This window comes from Varanus komodoensis, unplaced genomic scaffold (assembly GCF_004798865.1).
Source record: "Varanus komodoensis strain SLA01 unplaced genomic scaffold, ASM479886v1 scaffold2, whole genome shotgun sequence".
Lineage (NCBI taxonomy): Eukaryota > Metazoa > Chordata > Lepidosauria > Squamata > Varanidae > Varanus > Varanus komodoensis.
In genome coordinates this window covers 51735036-51755494 of record NW_025335568.1, presented here as the reverse complement: position 1 = coordinate 51755494, position 20459 = coordinate 51735036, and the positions used below count along the sequence as shown (strand labels likewise).

Genomic DNA, 20459 nt, shown 5'->3' with positions numbered 1-20459 from the left:
CCTGTACGATGACCTGTGCAGGGAGAAGGACAGGGGGAGTGCGTCCCTGTTGGTTCTCCTGGACCTCTCAGCGGCTTTCGATACCATCGACCATGGTATCCTTCTGGATAGGCTGGCAGGATTGGGGGTCGGAGGCACCGCTTTGCGGTGGTTCCACTCCTATCTCAACGACCGATTCCAGAAGGTGGTGTTGGGGGACTATGGCTCTGTGCCATGGCAGCTTTGCCATGGAGTACCGCAGGGTTCCATTTTGTCCCCTTTACTGTTCAACATCTACATGAAACCGCTGGGAGAGATCATCAGGAGGTGTGGGCTGCGGAACCATCAGTATGCTGATGATACCCAGCTCTACCTCTCATTTTCCACCAATCCAGGTGAGGCAGTGGCTGTACTGAACCGGTGCCTGGCCGAGGTAATGGGCTGGATGAGGGCCAATAAACTGAAGCTCAATCCAGACAAGACGGAAGTCCTGTTGGTTGGCGGTTCGGGCTTCGGAGAAGGTGAATTGAACCTTGTCCTGAACGGGGTTGCACTCCCTCCTAGGGACAAGGTCCGCAGCTTGGGAGTGCTCCTCGACCCGGAGCTTTCACTCGAAGCTCAGGTGACAACAGCGGCGAGGAGCGCTTTCCTCCAGCTTTGGCTGATTCATCAGCTGCGTCCCTACCTGGGGTACGACTGCCTTGCAACAGTGACTCATGCGCTGGTGACTTCCCGTCTTGACTTCTGTAACGCACTGTACGTGGGGCTACCCTTGAAGACGGTCCGGATACTTCAATTGGTTCAGAATAGAGCTGCCAGGCTGCTGACGGGGACTGGATGTTATGTTCACATGACTCCAGTTCTCCGTCAGCTTCACTGGCTCCCCATTGAAGTCCGGGCCCAATTCAAGGTGTTGGTAATGACCTATAAAGCCCTAAATGGCTTGGGTCCTGGTTACCTGAAGGAGCGCTTACATCCATATTTGCCCAGTCGCCCCCTGAGATCGGCGGGAGAAGCCCTTCTCCGGGAGCCCTCCGTGAGAGAAATTAGGAGGGTGGCTACTCGGAGAAGGGCTTTCTCAGCGGTGGCGCCTAAGTTATGAAATGCGCTCCCCAGAGAGGTCCGCCTGGCGCCGTCGTTATTTGTTTTTCGGTGCCAGGCAAAGACCTTTTTATTTAAGCAACATTTTAAATGCTAACACAACTGAATTTTATCTGGCCAGGGTGGCTTATTTTATAATGTGTGTTTTAAATTATGATTATTTTATATGGATATTTTAACTTATTGTTTTATCTAGTGTTGTAAGCCGCCCCGAGGCTTCGGCGAATGGGGCGGCATAAAAATGTTATAATAAATAAATAAATAAATAAATAAAGGTTTTGCTCTTGTTGTTTTTAGTATTGTTAGTTGGTCTCTGTGTGTGTGTGTGTGTGTGTGTGCGCGCGCGCGCGTGCGCGCGCATGCATGTGTGTGTTGTATAGTTCTTACCGTATTTTTCGCTCTATAAGACGCACTTTTCCCCCCCTCAAAAGTAAGGGGAAATGTCTGTGCGTCTTACAGAGCAAATGTGTGTGTGCCCAACACCCGGAACGCTGCCGGCCGCCTGCACCATGTGGCACCACCTGGCCGGGACATGCTTGGTGCCCTGCTCCGCCCCCCCCCTCCAGTGCAGGTGAGAACTGTGCCACTCAGGGGGAGGCGTGCGGAGGAGGAGGAGCCACGGCCTTTAACCCGCCGGCAGCACGGAGAGCACGAAGAGACGGAATGCTCACCCCCACCGCTCAGGAAGACCTGCCGCTACTGCCGCCACCGCCGCCGCGCTGCCCAGAAGACCATTGCCAGCACGCTGCCAGCCACCTGCACCATGTGGCACCACCTGGCCGGCACGCGCTCGGCGCACCTTGCTCTGCCCCCCCACTCCAGTGCAGGCGAGAGCTGTGCCGCTCAGGGGGAGTGGTGCAGAGGAGGAGGAGCCACGGGCTTTAACCTGCCGGCCGCATGGAGAGATGGACTGCTCACCCCCACCACCCAGGAACTGCTCACACCCACCACCTGGGAAGACCTGCCACTGCTGCGTCTCCCGGAAGACCACCGCCGGCACGCTGCCGGCCCCACGTGGCACCACCTGGCCGGCACGCACTCAGCATGCCCTGCTCCGCCCCCCTCCTCCGGCACAGGTGAGAGCTGTTAATCACAGGTCGGTGTGTGTTTTCATATGGCAACCCGTCTTTTAATGAAACCCATGGGGAAGTGACGGGGAATGTCAGGAAGTTTTCCATGGATCAGTTATCTGTTAGTTGATCAGACACATTTTTTTTAGGATCAGTGGATATTTGAACAGCATTACCTTCGTGTATGAAGTTTATTCTTCAAAGGCTACTTAGACTGCTGTGTGTTTGATTTACTGTACAATATCTCATTTTTTGTCAGAAGTTTTTTCCTATTATTTACTAGTAGGGCAGCGTGGACATTACTGGCTTTTTTAGATTTGTTATTGAATTGTCTGCAGCAGCTCTTGTATAACTGGTGTAGATTGTGGATTCCTTCAATAATTCCACTACTGACTAAGAAAGTGATGTCAGTGATTGTGAGCAACGGAGCTTCATAAATTCTGACTCTAGTGATGATGAGTTCTATGGGTTCAACGAAAACTAGAAGAGTACTCGAACTTTAAAGTCTCTCTTTTGTTAATGACAGTGTTGATGGTTCTTAATGCCACTGTTGACTGCTGTTCACTTTACAAGGATGAAATACGGTATTACTGTATTCTGTTATAGTTTATTAAATAGTTTAGTAAACCATTTGATTCAGAATATTTTTTTTCTTGTTTTCCTCCTCTAAAAACTAGGTGCGTCTTATGGTCAGGTGCATCTTATAGAGCGAAAAATATGGTATTTTATTTTATAAGCCTCCCTAAATTAATTTTTGAACTAAGAGGGCTATAAACTGCTATAACAAACAATAAATCTATACATTGGGACAATGGGTCACATCAATTTGGGACTGTGTTAATTTCATACCCAGTCCATGCAAACCTTTGCCTCCTTCTTATTGCATAGCTTCTGTACTGGGCAATATTGGAAGTTAAAGTTCCCATTCTGAAAGGATTATCTACATGCTTTCTTTCACTGCATTCCCTGTATGGGTACTGCTTGGTTTTAGATAAGAACAAGACTGGGACATTGTAGAACAAATGAGAATAAGAAATGCCATCATGCATGTAAAACAACACGAATGAACAGAAGAAAACCAGAGGGGAGGCCAGAATCAGTAACATCTATAATGGAGCAAGAACTGAGGATGTCCCATTGCACTGTAGAATGTAGGAATTCATGTTTACATCCTTTTAATCTTATTACAAAGCATCACTACAAAAGCCTGAGGGAGACACTGCTGTCTCCTGTACACAGAAAATAGACAAGTACTGATTATTCTCATTAGCCAGTGAAGACAGATGAAAATGCAATGGCCTTAGACTATAGCACAGGATGTAAATGGTGGGAGAAAGCATTTTACTTGGAAAATTCTTTTTAGCAGTGGTATGATATTAAAAGGAAGCAGAAAATGCAAGACTACATCATCTCGAGAGATGTGTCTTAAGAGCTTTTCTCAAAAGCTTTTCTCAGAGTTCACCCTTTTTTTTAGAAAGAGTATTTTCTGTTCTGGCACCCCATTTGTAGAACTCCCTCCCCACAGAGGTGTAACAGGTACCAACCTTGCAATCATTTCATAGCAAAACTTCTGTTTGCACAGACATTTTAAGTTGTATTGCATTGCATTTAATGGTGCTTTGCTATTGTACTTCATTATTATATTTCATTATAACTCCCATCATCCCAAGTACCCACCCAGGATGGGAGTTGTAGTCTTGCACACATGGAAGATATCAAGCTGGGGGAATCTACCTTAAGTGGCCCATTTGTATGGCTCAGTATGTCAGTACCTATATTCCTAATGTTAATTTGCTGTTTAGCAATGCCACCATTGGCCATAGCCTCATCCTGGTAAGAATGAAATATTCAGTGGCTGATCCACTTCTAATAAAATGTGCCAGTGAGCTGCTGTAATAAGGAGCCCCTCAATTTGGTTCATTTCTTTAATGGATTTCTAAACTCTAATCAAAAACATCATTACAGTAGCTTACCCAAAATAGTAGCAATGCTATAATAAAATGCATAGCAAAAAAAAAAAAACTAAAACAATTTCAAAACAGCATAAAAACTGTGAGCATAGATAAAACTCAAACTTCATGTGGGGATTTAAAAAAAATGCCTGGTGCAAAACTAGGAGAGCCTCTCAGATTGGACCAAAAAGATCCAAATAAATACATAAGAATTAGACCATTTCCTGTTTGCCACTTCCTGATTTCCTACCATTTTTCAGGAACTTAAAAAATAGTCATGGATTGGAAGACAGCATGTTCAGGGGTTCAGTCTGTCCTCTATTTTGACCATCCACTCTGTCCGAAGGACTGTCCAGTTCAAGTCAGGTTTGAAGGTCAAGAAACATTAGAAGAAAGAGGTGGGCCTTGAAGCTGCCCACCAACAGCACCTAGACAGCAAACTGCGCAAGGTGCTTGGGTCAACTGATCACTGTCTTCCAGGCCATGGTAAGATGGACTGCATTTCTGTTTAAATTATAATATTTATTATTTCTGAATTCTCACTATACATATACATTGGCATAAGCACATATTCTGTTATTCTCTTGCCTCTTTTTTTCTTTTTGCATTTCCTCCCCTTTGAAGATTCACAAGTGATCACTCCCCTCAGTCCAGTGTTTATTGTTTACTGACTGTGTAACCACTTTTAGCATTTGCCTTGATTACAATGAAGGGGCCCCTTTAGGTAATGATTCATCCTTTAGAAATCTTGAAATTCTAATACCTGTAACAATGACTATATATTTCCACCCAAGGTTATCTCATAGGATGGTATTTGTATCGATTGATGGCATACTTCATTATTAACCACTTTGAGCGCTTTGTCTGGGAAGTGATCACATAATCACATGCTGGCTCAGAATTATGGGAGTAGCACCAGACCAAGGAAGGCTGGGCTAGGTTTTCCAGCTTTTCCACTGGCTCTCTGGCAATGCCTTGTCTGCAAGCATTAAATTATGAAACCTTCAGAACATAGCAATAAACATCATTGCCTACAGATCAAGCCAGTGTGGGAGGATGCTTGGTGCGGGCTTGGCCGAGAACTTAGTGACCTGAGTGACTTCTAACAGTGACTTTTAACTAGCATTATTTGCACTTACTTTGGACTGGCTCTTGATCGATTGGTCGATTGATTGATTGATTGATTGATAAAACTAAAATCTTCCTGAATGAAGGTTCCACAGATTCTTTTCAAATATAAAATGGATTTGCAACATGCAATTGCAAACAAACCAATAACAACTAACCTTTGCACGAGTCATCCTCAATTGGCTGTTTGAAGGCTGTTATGTCACTGAAAGTGCAAAGAAACAAAACGACTTTGTCCTGCTCATTTCGAATTGGAGCAATTTTCACAAAGAACCAAACTGGAGTCCCTGGAGGAGAAAACAACATGGAAAAGCAGATCAATGGCACAAAAGCTGTCCAGCATGCCAACCAAATAAGAAACCCCATTGCTTTGGCAAGCATACAGAAGGTATCCTGTTAAAGTAGCAGCAGAACAGCTGAAAGGATTTAGCAAGGTAAATCAAGAGACCTTCTTAGTTCTGACTCCAGCACTGTGGAACAGATCATATGTAGTCATATCTGTCTTCTGCTTCATATAGGATATATACACTGGTCCGGCCTTGCCCAGAGGCATTACTTTACAACTTTGTAAAGTACAACAGAATCAGGTGGTATTTTCCACATGGATTAGTTCAAGGGGAGGGGGGTATGTCACCTCCATGGGAAAAAATGTCCCTCTGTGTGTGGAAGTCCAGCATGTCAGGCAAAAGAATTCCAGGCTAGCTAGAATTGCTAGCTTTCTCCCTGCAGTCCTAGTTTCCCATGTGCAGGGACATTTTTCTTTTCTGAGTGGGCACCTTCAAACATAGTATTTCCCCATTTGCAGTCTGAGTGGTGCAGCTGAGGAAAAATATATGTGCGTGTTATGCTGCTGTGTGTGCAGATCAGCTTTAATTCCTGTAATCAAGAACCCGTACAGAGGGACATTTCCTGAACATTAACCTGAAGGAAGGACTCAATCTTTATTAGAATTAGTAAATGATCATTAACTCACCCACCGAGAATACATTGCTATATTGATTGCCTGCCTAGAAACAACAAAGGTACTCTACTGATGGAGTTGCCAGAAAAGCCAGGGTTGGTTATAAGGCTGAAAGCAGGCATTTATCTATTTATTTACAGTTTTTATATACTGTTCTTTATCAGACACTCAGAACAGTGTATTTGGGCAAATGATTTCTACGGTCATGGCTAGTTCCAGGGTTAGGCATGGTTGGTCTTGTCGGTCATGATTGCTAGAATTTATCTCCATCATTGCATTTCCAAAATCAAAAGTTAGTGTATTATATTTTAATCGATGTTTTGTGAGCCACCCCGAGGCTTCGGCGAATGGGGAGGCATAGAAATTTTCTAAATAAATAAATAAATACATGTTAGTTTGTTTGTTTGTTTGTTGAAGAATGTATACCCTACCTCTTAAGGCAGTTCACAACCCACAAAAAAAATCTGAAGACATTTTCAAATGCAAAACTATGCTAAAACAAAGCAGTATTGTAACAGATTGGTTTTATTAATTAAAAAGGCAAATGGTAGCAGGTTTGGAGCTGAAAAGTTTAGACATGATCCTATGGCTTCCCAACATTATCTAGGAGGCTGTCAGATTTTCAGTCTGAGCCCCTGCCCTGTCTCCTCACAGATGGAGTGGAAGGAATCCTGCCAGCTGCTCCTTCCAGCATGGCCACAACTGGACCTTGCAACAGGGAAAGGAAACATGCCAGGGCAGGGCCAGGATGTGCTCATTCCTATCAGCACTCCAGTCTCCTTTGCTCCCCTTTTGGGCACTAATACTCTGTGTCCAGAAGGAGGCAAGATGTGAGATGCAGTGGTGGCAAAGATCCGCCTTTGCACCTTGCATTAGGTGCTCACTGGCCTCTGCGTTCAAATGTTTATGGATAGCTACTGCACAGGTGATGAGACTGAGCTCGTGATGATTAAGGGTGAGATCTGTGTGTTTAGACACATAGGTCTGTCAGCTCCCAGCATTCCCCAGCCTGCCATGCTTGTTATACTAAGTTTTTCTTCAAAAGTTTTTAGAAAGTTTTTCTTGGAAAGATGCTTAGGGTTGTGCCCTGAAAGATGTTTCCTTAGCGTCCCAAGGTAATTAGATTTGGAAACGGTTAGGCCTTCATAGGGAGAGCATTCCAATGACAGGAGGTAAAAAATGAAAAGCCATTTTTGCTGATCATCATCTGAATTAGGAACTGAGAACATCCTCAAGAGAGCTGTGATGAGAACCCGGCTGATGCATGACTGCAATTAGCACATCTTGTTTCTTGTTCTTTAAATCACTGCTGTAGAAAGTAGGACCAGCACTTGCAGAAGGAGAGGGTGTTTCAACTGACTCGCCCCATGCTACAGGCCCAATTAAAATTCAGTCTCACACCCCACCCCAGAACCTGCCATTCGTTGAAGAAAGAGAAGCCCTATCAATGTCAGTGCAAGCTTATCTCCTGAGGCTCAAAACAGTTTTGTGGGGAGGGTGATTTTGGTCAGGACTTAGTGCAGAGAGGAAGTACTAAAAACCTTACTACTGCCTCACAGACTGTACCCTTTCCTCCTCAGGCCTCTCCTTGCAACAGCACTTTGTAAGTTAGAAGTAGGAGCTGCTGGCTCAGAAATCTCACTCTGCTGGGGAGTATGGGGGGTACAAAAGTGACTTGCCCCCAGGGGTGGTGGGCTCCTAGCACCATTCTGCCCCACCTCCACATTTGCCTGTGAATCTTATACCTCAGCCAGGCATGCCAGCTACACAGTCTACCGGCACTGAAAAAAGCGAGATGTGTGCCACTTTGCCCTAATGACTGGGCATGGGCAACGTGAAAGCACACAGCTGAACTTTGCTTACATAATAGTTACAGCTGACCTTTGCATCTTGCTCAATCAATATTGCACTATTCATTTTTAATGCTGCTGCTGTATGGGCAGCAGGAACCCACATATTCTGTCCTGGATTAATTAGCAATCAAGTCGAGTCGTCATGCTTAGGGTGGATTCAGCAGGTCATGCAGTTGATGGAAAGTTTTTAAAGAAACCAGCCAAAGAAAAAAATCTCTTGCAACTGGCTGTGCTTAAGATTAATGCACAGGAAAGTCTGTGTAGGACTAACTGCTCCAACATAAAAAGCACATGACAGAAACGGGTGGAGGGGGGGGGAACTGGCAGGGAGACTTGATGGAAAGAGCCCTTGGCATGGTGCCCTTTTATTGACAGATCCAGAAATACCATTTCCGGTGTCTTAAAAGCTGCTGCCTTCAGCTTCTCTGCCAGTGAACCTATTTGTGGCCTAGATGGCTATGGGGTCAAGAGATTAGAACTTTACATGCTTAAGATGAAGAAAGTCCTTTCTTAGCCCTCGGGAAACATCACAAATAACCCAGGTTGCTCGGTGTACTAGAAATCTGACAAGTTGTTAAAGAACAGATATAATTCTACAGCCCCAAAGCTATCTTGATAAGATGCACAGGTGTGTTTAGTTCTTGTTGTGAATTTAAAGGTAGCTGCGGGGAATGGAAGGAGGAAGCATTGGAGAAGCTGGAAGGTTTCCTTGTACTTTTCCCAGACAGAATTCTTAAGGTGAATGATCAAGGCATGTTCTATGATAGATTGAAACTAATGCTAATGCTAACTAATGCTTGGGCTGATCCCAACAACATTTGGCTCCTAGATCCAAGATTGCTCTGCCCGTGTCAGGAGAACAAGGAATTTTTCCAGCAGAGATCAGCACCATTGGATAGCTCCGTAAGAGTTCAGACCAAAACGCAGAGTGAATGCACTGGCTCAGTGACACCGGAGCAATCGACCTCCACTAAAATTTCCCTTGCCTCACTCCAAGACATCAAAATCTGGCAACAGACAAAACTGGCACATTAGAACAGATTTAAAAAAAAAAATTGCTACTGTTTCTTATCTATAACGCAGCTAATGCATAGCTCGAGGGTGTAAAATTCCCACCCTGTGGGTCTCATTTGGCCCACTCAGCTTCCCAATCCAGTCCATAATGCCTCCTTTGGTTCCTCCAGAGGTGGAGCTTGGCATCCTCCTTGCACATTAAGTTCCCCCCTCAAAAATAATTTTAAAAAATCAAGGGAACAGCAAGGGAAGAAGAGAAATGAGGAAAGGAAATATTCTCGGGTGCCTGAAAAAAGATATTATGCCTAACGTTTTTCAGAAAAGCCATTCCTTTGTCAGGGGCCACTTATCTTTCTTCAAATGCTCTATAAATAATGTTTTTGAGCCTTTTAAGACAGAGGAAGCACTGAAGAATTCTTCATGACACATCTAGGGAAAAACAAGCTGCCTGTGAGGAAGGAAAGACCTTTCCAAAATGCATTGAGCATAATAATTTCTTTTTTTAGGAGACAGAAAAATATTCTCTCTTCTGTTTTCAGTCTGACAGCAACCTACCATTTAAATTTCCCAGAATGCATCTAAAGTGACATGACTGTAGGGCATTGCAAAAGATTTAAAGAGCAGCTCCAAGACACCTGGAGCTCATTTGGCACTGCTGTTGCTGCCCTCTGGTACTAGGTAAGATTGGGATAGGATGGATGGCTGGATGGATGGATGGATGGATGGTTCAGGACAGACAGACAATTTCTGGTCTGCATCAGTTTTGCATCTGTTCTTTGATAAAGCCAAATGGATGCCCCTTTTAATATTTATCTGCAGATGTTATGATATGTTTGAAAACAGTTTCTCTGAAAAAACATGTTCTTATTGATATACACTTTATATTCTTATAGAAAAATATATTTTTTTTCTTTTTAAAAAAGCAGACATTTTACATCACTGCATCAGGGTCCCCATATCCACTGGCTCAGTTACTGTGTTTGCAGTTAATCGTGGCTGATCTCAGCCAGTGCTTTTTTTGTAAAAAAAAAAAAAAAAAGGTGCAGGAACTCACCTCTTGGGGTCAGTCACTCTACACACACATAAACATAATGGTCACCGCAGGCAGTAAGCACTGAGCGCGTGACCACACAACCGATCCCAAGCTGAGCAGCGTCCCGAGCCGAACAGCGCCCTCCTGAGCAGCACCGACACACACGCAGCACGCAGGCACTATTTTAATGCTTTTTGCTGCCAACCTGCTATGCCTGACAGGGCGATTCACAATCACATGGAAAAATCCGTCAAAATAAGGTGCCGGAACGCCATTCTGGTGCGTTCTATGACAAAAAAAGCCCTGCTCTCAGCCAAAAGAAAAGTTGTAAAGTGCCATCAAGTGCCAAAGAGAAGTCATACAGTGCTTCCTGTAAGTGAAACTTCTTGCTTTAATAGGGAAAGAAAAGAATCGTATACTGAAGAAAAATGAATTTAAGTGTGAAAAAAAGAAATGTATTGTATATAGCATACAGTATATATAATATAGTGTTTGCTATTATCCATTGTTTCAGGCATCCACTTAAGAGACTTGAAACCAATCTATGTGGATCCTGCTATATATAAATTTTATCCAATGTATTTGTATATAGATTGCAGTATATCACAAAAATAAAAAGAATGCAATGTGCAAAGAGCTGCTTTCCAGTCTATACCTTAGTCCAGGAGGAGCAGACCTGATCAATTTCTCTGAGACTAGTAAAGAATCCATTCCTCTGGCATCCCTAGCCAGCAGGTCCACCAGAGGGCACCAAAAGCCCACCAAGTCAGCAGCCAGTGTTGCAATAGATGATGAACGATGCAGGTTCCATGACAGAGTGGAGCCAAGCTTCAGAGGGCTGAAGTGCCAGCACGTCTTTGTCAGAGGGTCTCTGCCAGGATCTGCCAACCCCATCGGCCTTCCCTGTTCCTTCAGAGCTTAGTTGTAATTCCCACAGTAGATGGGGTAAAATTCATTTTCCCAGCCTCCCCTAATAGTTTCTCCCCTGCTGCAGCACAAACTATTTGGGGATGCTTTAGGCTTGAATGGGCGCTTAAGAGCAACTGGCTTTACAAGATACCTGGTCCTGGCAGAGATGAAAGCTTGCAGGACTGATTTGTTGATATGGATTCACACTGCTTGCTGCAATTTTGGACTCTCTTTTGATCATGGCTGTAAGGACCATCATGAGAGGTGCCTGTCTCACAATCCTGAATTTAGCTTGAAGGATGGGCTTTGTTTTCACACCCAGGATGTCATGGATCCCTCTGTTTTTGGTAGTGGAAAGAATCTGCCTCCAGGCCAAAGTCATTTAGATGTGATGGGCTGTAACAGTGTAAAGATGGGCCTTCTTGATACATCATTTGATCAGCCACCAGTATTGAAGAATTACATAGAAACAGAATGAGTCAGAAGGGGCCTCCCAGGCCATCTAGTCTGACCCCCGGCTCCAACCAGCTCCACTCACAACATGCCCACCATGTGCATGTCCAGCCTATCCTTGAACACCCTCACCGATGGGGTTTCATCCATCTCCCATGGAAGCCCATTTCATACCCTAGGGGTCCTAACTGCCAGGAAGTACTTCCTGGCATCCACATTGAACCTTGATTCCTTGAGCTTTGCTCCATTGAAACGCATCCTGTCCTTCTCTGCAGGGAAAAACAAGTCTCTACCCATATCTGTGTGGCACCCCCTCACATACGTACATGTCACCAACAGATCCCCTCAGAGTGTCCTCTTCTCCGGGCTGAAAAGATCCAGTTCCTTCAGTCTCACCTCATACAGCTTTCCCTGGAAACCAACCACCAACCTTGTGGCCCTACGCTGCACTGACTCCAACCGGCTATATACTTCCTGGAATGCGGAGCCCAGAACTGAACACAATACTTCAGTTGGGGGCGCACCAGAGGTGTATAGAGTGGTAGTAATACCTCTCTGATCTAGAAGCCACACGTCTGGCTATGCAACCAAGGGTGGCGTTCGCCCTCTTGACCACTGCATCACACTGCTGACTCATGTTTAGCCTGCAGTCAACCAGTACCCCGAGGTTCCTTTCACAAGTGCTGCTCTCCAGCCACTTGTCCCCTAACCTGTACTTATGACACCCATTCCTATGCCCCAAGTGCAAGACCTTGCACTTATCCTCATTGAACGCCATCCTGTTATCCCTTGCCCACTTCCATAATCTGTCCAGATCCTTCTGGATCAAGAGTACCTGCTCCTCAGTTGTGGTCACTGCTCCCATTTTAGTATCATCTGAGAATTTGATCAGCGATTTGATTACGACTCCTTTACAGCAGGAGTGGGGAACTGAAGGAATTTCAACTGTTGTTACTAGGCTACAACTTCCACCACCTCTGATCATTGGCCTGGGTATCTGGGACGCTAGGATACTGGAGCTCAACAACTTTGGAGGGACCACAGGTTCCCCAGCCCAGCTTTACGGACATATTTTGGGCAGAAGGTCAACCACAACAAGAACAACAACAAGGGGAATATTTTGACCAAACCAGTGCACTGGAGCAAGGCAGGGATCACCCCATGATAAGCAGGTGTCCAATGGATTCAGTGTGTCCTCAAATGCCCTCAACTGTTGCACCTGCAGTGAACACTTTCAGCAGCTTTGGATCAAATTCTGATGCAAAGCAGTGACATCCCTGCTATGTCGTGTGCCCATCCCAGACCCACGTGACTCAAAATGTCAGCACATTAGGTGAATACTATGCCCAGAGCCACAGGGCAGAACAGAGGCAGTGCACACGCTTCCTGAGCCCAGTGAGTTTCTCCTTCACAGCTTACTTAGTGGACAGTGTGGCCTCCAGGAAAGGAGACGGGGCCACAGATCGCAGCAGTAGATCAGACACTTAGCAGGCAGAAGATGCAGGCTTCAATCTGCAGCAATGCCAATTCAAGGGCTCAAGTGATGAAAAGGGCAGAGCTGCTGCCAATCAGAGTAAGTCACACAGGGCTGAATAGATCTTTTGACCATTTAGACTTATCGCTGGTGTGGAGGTGGAAAGAAGGCTGTGGTGCCAATTAGTTTACATCCTTTTGCTCCTCTCTGAGTCCCAGCTGCAGATGTGGGAAGCCCGCTAGCATGGTCTTTCCACACCAGCTGTGGAGGGTGGGAGCAGGTCAGGGTGTGGCTTTGGATTCCCAGCACCTCACAGCTGTGGATCAGATAATCCTATTGTCCCCCAGGCAATGTCAGGAGGCCACATGCTTGCTCCTTAATCCACTTATATCCTGCTTAGCATAGCAAAAAAAAATCTCCAAAATCCAATATTATAAGACATAATAGTAAATGCAAATACTCAACAGTTGGAGTGTTCAAAATATTTAAAAGCCAGCTAACAGCAGAGTAATTAAAAGGCATCCTGACTGGCCATCTCAACCCTCCAGAAAAGGCCTATGCAAAGCGATGGGGCTTGTGTCTGCACGTAAAGCAGATCAGCAGGGGAGGGCCTTCTACAAAGCGTGTGCTGCCATGGAAAAGGCCACAAGAGGGTTATTGCCCGACATCAGCCCACAGAGTGCAGCACGGCTGGCAACTATGCTGGCTGCAGCATGCTGGGAGTTGTAGGGCTGTTTTCTGACTCAAATGTCATGGAAGTATGCCCTGCATATTGTTCAAGTTTATGTTGGGCAAGGTGATCCTGCAGGGAACCTGGTCTGAAGTTATTCAGGGCCTTATAAGCCAACAGCAAGGCCTTGCACTTGACTTGGTAGATAGCAGGTCTCCAGGGCAGTTGCTTGAACCCTGGTGTCAGATCTGCTTGCCCCTGCTGCACCCTGCCAGCTGCATTCTGCACAGCTGCTTTGAAAATCATAATGTGTTCAGCCTCTGAAAATTGACAGACATCCCAACTGGCGACCAGCTTGCCAGCACCAAGACTTGTACCACATGGTGCCACATGGGAGGTGAGCCTGCCTCCCTCTCCTGGCCACATCTAAGCTGATGACCATCCTGCGAGGGAGTCAAGAGCTAATGATGCTCAATGGCAGAGATATATTCACTCTCCCCTTCCCCTCGGCAGCCTTTCAGGTTTGCAATCTGTATTCCAGAAAATGCTGGGATGTTGTGGAAGCTTCTCAGGGGAATTTTTTGATCGAAGATCAGTAATGGCAGAAATGTTTCTCTGAAAGGCAGCTCGTCTCCCTTGGGCAGCCGCCACCTAAAACAATCTTCCTCAAGACCAAAGTTATTTAGATGTGCTGGACTTTACACATTTGGAGGGCACCAGGTTGGAGAAGGCTGTCGTCAAATATGACTCCATGAAAAGTGCAGCACATAGGATAAAGTCTGCGCCCATGGCTTAAAGGAAACCTAATGGCTTGGAAAACACTTCTCATGAACCGGCTGTATTTCCATGCATTAATGTAAATAGGAGAGAATGATGGGTGGTCCCCTGACATTTTTCTTAGCAAAAGTATAATAATAAATAAAAAGCAGGATAAGGGCTTCAAGGCCAGGAGGGAATATAACTATGCCAAGTCCTTGAAGCTGCTATGTACAGAAGGGTTCTCATAGGTAGGTGCAGCTCCAACACAATGAAGTCCTTTCCCTGTGGCCCCAGTCCAAAGGTATTTTGCAAAAGAAAAAGTTGCTGGGGAAATGCATGGCCCATCAGAGGTTTGGCTGGAAGAACATGCCTTGGAATCATTCTCAATGAAATGTGATACCCCAACATACAACTCTGCTTCAGATACCCCAGCAATCAAGAATGTTTTTAAATGCGTAGTTCTCGTGAATGAGTCTCCCTGCTGCAAGCAGTGTGGCTAAACAAACCTTTCATCCATGATTTAGCAGCATTACCTGTGAAGCAAACACTCCTTCATTTGTTTGTTTGTTTGAAGAATCCAGAGAAATAATCTACATTATGTTCACAATAATCCAGAATTTTAAAATAAATAAATAAATCTGAATTATTGTGTCATGGAAAGGGCTCCATGAACATTTAAAAAAACTTTGAAAAGCACTGTTTTAGGCCAAAAAGAACATCCCAAGTAATGTCTTCAACATACACCATATAGCATTTGATGTTCCACAAAATCTGCAAGTAACACCTTATGATGTGGAAGTGGGAAGTGGGAGGAGACCAGCTATCAACCTGAAAGTTCTGCACTATAAGCACAATAGGTGGTTTCTGTATGTTAGGGATGTAAGGTAGGTCAGCTGGATAGGTCACATGAACCGGCTTTGTGTTTGGGAGCCTGAGACCGTGGCCACAGGCATTCCTGTAAGAGTGCTGGTATTAAAACTTCCCGAGAAAGCAATTTTCTACAGCCACTGCTTCCAATTATCGCAGATTCTATATTATCAGAGGCAACGGCATTTCTGTAAGCCAAGCAATGCTCTAATACTCATAATTTACGCCAAGGAGAAACCACTGAGTGCCCAGGAATGTGGGGGCAGGGGCAGCTCTTCCACAGCCCTTCCCATAATGGTGGTGATCCCTGTCTGACCCTACAGGCCGGCCTCAGGATTTTCTTGTTCACTTGCTTGTCTATCTCAGCCTGACACAGTAGAAGACATGAAAGGTGAAACTTACTGTTCTTCTTATACATCAAGATTTCAAAGGAGTTCATTTCGTAGTTCTCAAAAGTTTGTCGAACTTTATCAATGGTTTCTTTGTCCGTCAGCTCTCCATACATAAAACTGCAGGGAAATGGAAAGGTGTTCAAAAGGGATGACAGAAAGGAATCACAGGCAGGTCATGTTGACAGAACAGAGTGGCTTAACAGTTCTTGAGTGCCCAAGTACAGTACACAAATCAGAATTCAACGGCCAGGAGAATGGGCTTGTTTGCTGACCAGTTGCTGAACTATTCCCCTGCAGGATAGACTTTTCTTTGAAATGCACTGGGGCTTTTCTGAAAAATCCTGGCTTTGCTGCACTGCAGGGCACTTTGAAGGGGCTTCTCATGCCTGCCGTTTAACAGGGTAGGGAAAGCCAGCTCTGCAACACGCTTTTGCCATCTCAGAGAAAAAGTATTTAAAGGAGGAGCTGTGGCAAGCCAAAATCAGCTCACAATCATGGCTATCAGAGAGAGGAGGCTTATTCTCTCCTTGGAGTTCCCTGGGATACCTCCTGGGGGTAAATGGGAAGGCAGCGGGAGAGAAAGAGCAAAGCATAATCCAAAATGAGCCCCACCGTCTATTCATCACGGATACTTTGCAAAACAACCAACCCACTCTGCTTAGTGCCCCAGTGGACTGTTGCACCATGAGAGCTCAGCGAATATCCAGTGGGGCAAACATTTCCTCTTCTCAGAGAATCCTGGGAATTCTAGCATGAAGACAGGGAGCTAAGGAAATCTTCAGTGAAGAAGGAGGCAGACAAGATGGTGATGGTGTGCCATCTCCATGACCAGTAGATAGCCAGACCTTCATCTGAACAAGCTCAAAGTTCCACACACATAGGAGAGTGTTCTTTTTTTAGACCCAGGACCCATTCTTAAGTACTAATGACTTGTGTCCTATTGCTCTCTGTTGGCTCCTTCTTTGTGTTTGCTATCACAGTCTCATTTCCCTCCTCTTCTCTGCCCCCTCTTAAAAAGGCACAAGCAAATAAGAACTTGATGCTGCTCTTCAGATTATGGAATGAAAAGCATAGGTAATGACCCAGTAACTGAAGACCAATCCAATTACCCAAGCTGAAGTGAATTGCAGAGATGGTTGAGCAAGGTGTATTGGACTACAACTCCCATCAGTTCCAACCAGCATGATTAACATTCAGGAATTGTGGAAGCTGTAGTCCAAAGCATCCAGAGAACACCAAGTTGTCTACCTCTCAAGTAGTGGGTACAGCAGCCTTCCCCAGAATGGTACCTCCATCAGTGTTATGGAGTTCAACTCCCATCAGGCCCAGCCACCATGACCAGCATGAATATTAGGAGTTCTAGTTCAAAATATCTGGAGGGCATCATGATAGAAAGGCATTCAATTTAGGCAGGGAAAACCTGGGTGCCCATTCCAGCTCAGCCCTGAAGGTCACTGGGCAGCCTCAGGTGAGTCAGAACCTCTCCATCTAACCAAAACCATTAGTTGGTTGTGAATATAAAATAAGAAAACCTCGCAGTTATTCTGCCTAGCTTTCCTAGATGCTTGGAAAAAGGGAGAGATACAGAAATGCCATAGCCAGTGGAGACTGGTAACTCCAAGATTATTGGGGCAATGTACTTACTCTGAACTTCTGAAGGACAATCCATAGTGCTGAAGCTATTTGGAGCTGGAGTTCAGTACCATGGATAGCTCCTTAAAAGTTCGGACTGCAGCCTGGACTGGAGATATTGGAGCCACCAGCGTCTGCTGGCCGCACGGCATATCCTCAGCCTGCTGCTTAAGGCTGTGGGGTTAGGTTACTTCTGTGTGGTTTTCTGCTGTCAGATGGGACAGGCCTAGACATCCTCAGCATTAAAGCTTCTCCCACTGGAAGCCAGCCTAGTCTTTCAGCCACAAATGGCAGAGCTGCTGCCGTTTCAGCCAGAGGAAGATTAAACTGAAAAAGTGGGATGAACAGATTGTTTGATTATTGTTATTATTATTTTGCTTGAGTAAGAACACAGAAACGTTACAAGTTATTTAAGAAAAGGAAATCTGTGCTGAAATACCTGCAGGTGCTGCTTTTTTGCATAACTTCTGCTCTGTGGTATCCCGAGAGCTTGCAAAATCCATCATTGCTGTACACAATGGGCCAATCCACTATCTGGGCATTACCCAGGACAAAATTTGTATCTGTTTGAAACAACACAACATTAGGCACACACATACAAAAGGTCCATGGCACATTGTTTATATAACAGATGCTCCCCCACCACCTCCTAGCAATACACACAAACAGGAAATACTATTACACAGTGGTGGGCAACATATAGCCCTCCAGAGATGTTTTTGGACTGTGACACCCATCCACACTAGCCAATGTAGTCAAAGGTCCAATAAGGCCATAAGCTTCCCACCCCAGTCTTATTGGTTCTCTCTCATTCCATCCAGTTAGGGCCAAACTAGACATAGCACTGACTGTACTCATTCAATTCACATGCATGTTTTTAAACACATGAGCCTCTGGAGCCTGAGCAGTGGCAGAACTACAGAAGGTAGGGAGACCTATTGCCATAGTCTTGATGAGCATTCCCACCCCACCCCAAGGGTGTTTGCAGTGGTCATCAAGCTGAACAGCAGGAATGGCCCTCTCTTGAGAACAAGTGAATTCCAGCCTCAGGTGGCAAAATGGGAAGAACAGTAAACGATCCGTCCTCCTCACCCTGCCCAGAAGGGCCCATTGCTGCTTCTGCCTTCCTCAGTTACTGTTCACCATGGGATTTGCCACAGCAGGAAGGCCAGGCCAGTGGGGTGGGCAAGGCTGTCCTAAACTACTGAGGCACCACCACAGAGGCTCTTCAGCAGGAGAGCAGGCCTGGCAGGCCTCTTTGGAGCAGTTGCTAGGCAACACCCTGCTAATCCCACCCTGCCACTGAGGAAAAGGTCACAGTGTAAAAATACCCAGTGGGGCTGCCCAGAAGATTCTCTCAGCACGGATCACTTATGGGCAGGCTCTCTGTCTTCCCTCAAAGCCAGGCATTTGGGGCTAGCCAACTCTCCAAAATAACCCTGACTGCTTTCTCCAGACAACATGGCTGCCCAGAGAGAGGAAGGTGGAAGCAATGGGGTGCAGTAGCCGGGGTGGGACAGAGAAGAGAAGGGGGGACACAAAGGGGTGGAGTCATCTTGCTACATGCAGTGATGGCTCAGACATATTCTCTCACCTCAGGCAAAGAGGAACCTTGCATTGGAGTGGCTGAGTAGAGAATATTCCCGTACACCAACCCAATAAGCAACCCTTTTGTGGAGCTGATGTGGAGCATCATGAGCTGGTGGTAAAATGAAGGTAAAACTGGGCAGCAAAGTCTGTAGCAGGCATGACAGCCATGCACAGTTGTTTTTCTCTACAGATGGGATTCTGAAACTGATTGTCTTTGGAAGAATGCTGCACATGAATCCTTCTCTCACTTTTCCTATGGCCACACCTCAGTTCTGTCCCAGAACCATCCTGCACATGACAATCCATAAGCTACGTAGCAAGTAATAACCTTTATCTAAGACTTGCAAACCCTTCATCCTTCCACACACTGTATAAAAAGAGTTCCAGAAACTGCTTTCTTCTCCTCACTGTTTGGAAAAAGCCTTTTCCACTGAATTGTGGTTTTCTCAGCTTTTCCAGATATTTTAAACACTTGGGAACCAGTTGCACAGCTGTACTATTCCACATTTTTTATGCTGATAGGATAACAATCTGTGCCCAAGCCAAATGTGTCTACATATACAGCATCTTGCTTCAATCATAGTTTGAAACGAACTTGCCAAATGATGAAGGAACATCACACAGTTCCTTGGAAGCCAGAACATGAAAGGTACTATATCACTTTCTGGAAAAATATCAAGAATTCTATCTTCTTGACAGAAGGAAGCCAAACCAAAAAAAAAAAAAAAAATCCTTTGACTAGAGCACTATGAGCAGGTATAAAATTGCTCCCAAAGAACATGAAAAGATTTTCCCCAAGTAAGTTCCCCTCCTTTAGCCTACCAGAAACCTTGTCAGTGGATTTCTGGAAATTGTGTTTTTGCAGAAATGACTGGGTTTCTAAAATTCTGATGAAAGTTATTTCTGTGACGGGAGAGAATATTTTCAGATGGGAGAAAGCATCTGGAAAGGTCCATCAGTGGAATTTCAGCTTTCTGTAGAACAGATAATAAATTATTTGTAGCTACACTTATACAAATATTCTGAACTTAAACTCAAGAGCCCATCCTAGCTTATGAAATGATTTTTCCAGAAACAATATATTGATTGGATTTGCACAATAGGACAAGCCACAGTACTTTTTATTGTTCATCTGTTGTGCCTTCCAAACCTAGCCATGGTATGTCAGCAGGCTAAGTGTGGTCCTCCAAGGCCACAATTTAAAAAAACAATGGCTTGCTCTGTGGTTTCTCAACACAACAATTCCTTGCTGTGTTGTCTGAACTCAAATGATACAACCCATCATAGTAGGAAGCCCAGAAAAAAGAGAACTGCTTGGCAGGAGTGGTCACTGTCGCTCTTGCCAAACAGCTCCTTGGCAAGTGCCACTGATAGCTGGGCCAGTTTGATGCAACTGGCAGCAGTACCCCAGCTTCTCCTGCCTCTTACCCAGAGAACTTGTTTGGGGCAGCAGCCAAGCCTCCCCTCACAGGGACCCAAGAGGAAACCCCTTGTGTGCGGGCAGGAGAGGGAGAATCATCTGGGTGCTAGTGACCCCAATTCGCACAGCACCTCCCAGCTGATTTCCCACCTCTAACTTGCTCAGTAGAGGCTTCTTCTCAAGAAAATCAGCTGATTGGCAC

At 45.2% G+C, this 20459-nt stretch overlaps 1 protein-coding gene across 1 annotated transcript in view; it reads right to left on the bottom strand.

The window, feature by feature from the left end:
• The window catches only part of KCNH1 (potassium voltage-gated channel subfamily H member 1), a 274699-nt gene that overhangs the window by 226755 nt on the left and 27485 nt on the right, over positions 1-20459 (bottom strand). Inside the window, exons 2-4 of the mRNA XM_044428808.1 lie at positions 17687-17810; positions 15626-15732; positions 5389-5517 (exon numbers count right to left, since the gene is read on the bottom strand). Coding sequence (XP_044284743.1) covers positions 5389-5517; positions 15626-15732; positions 17687-17810 — 360 coding nt within the window. The remainder of the gene's footprint in view (positions 1-5388; positions 5518-15625; positions 15733-17686; positions 17811-20459) is intronic.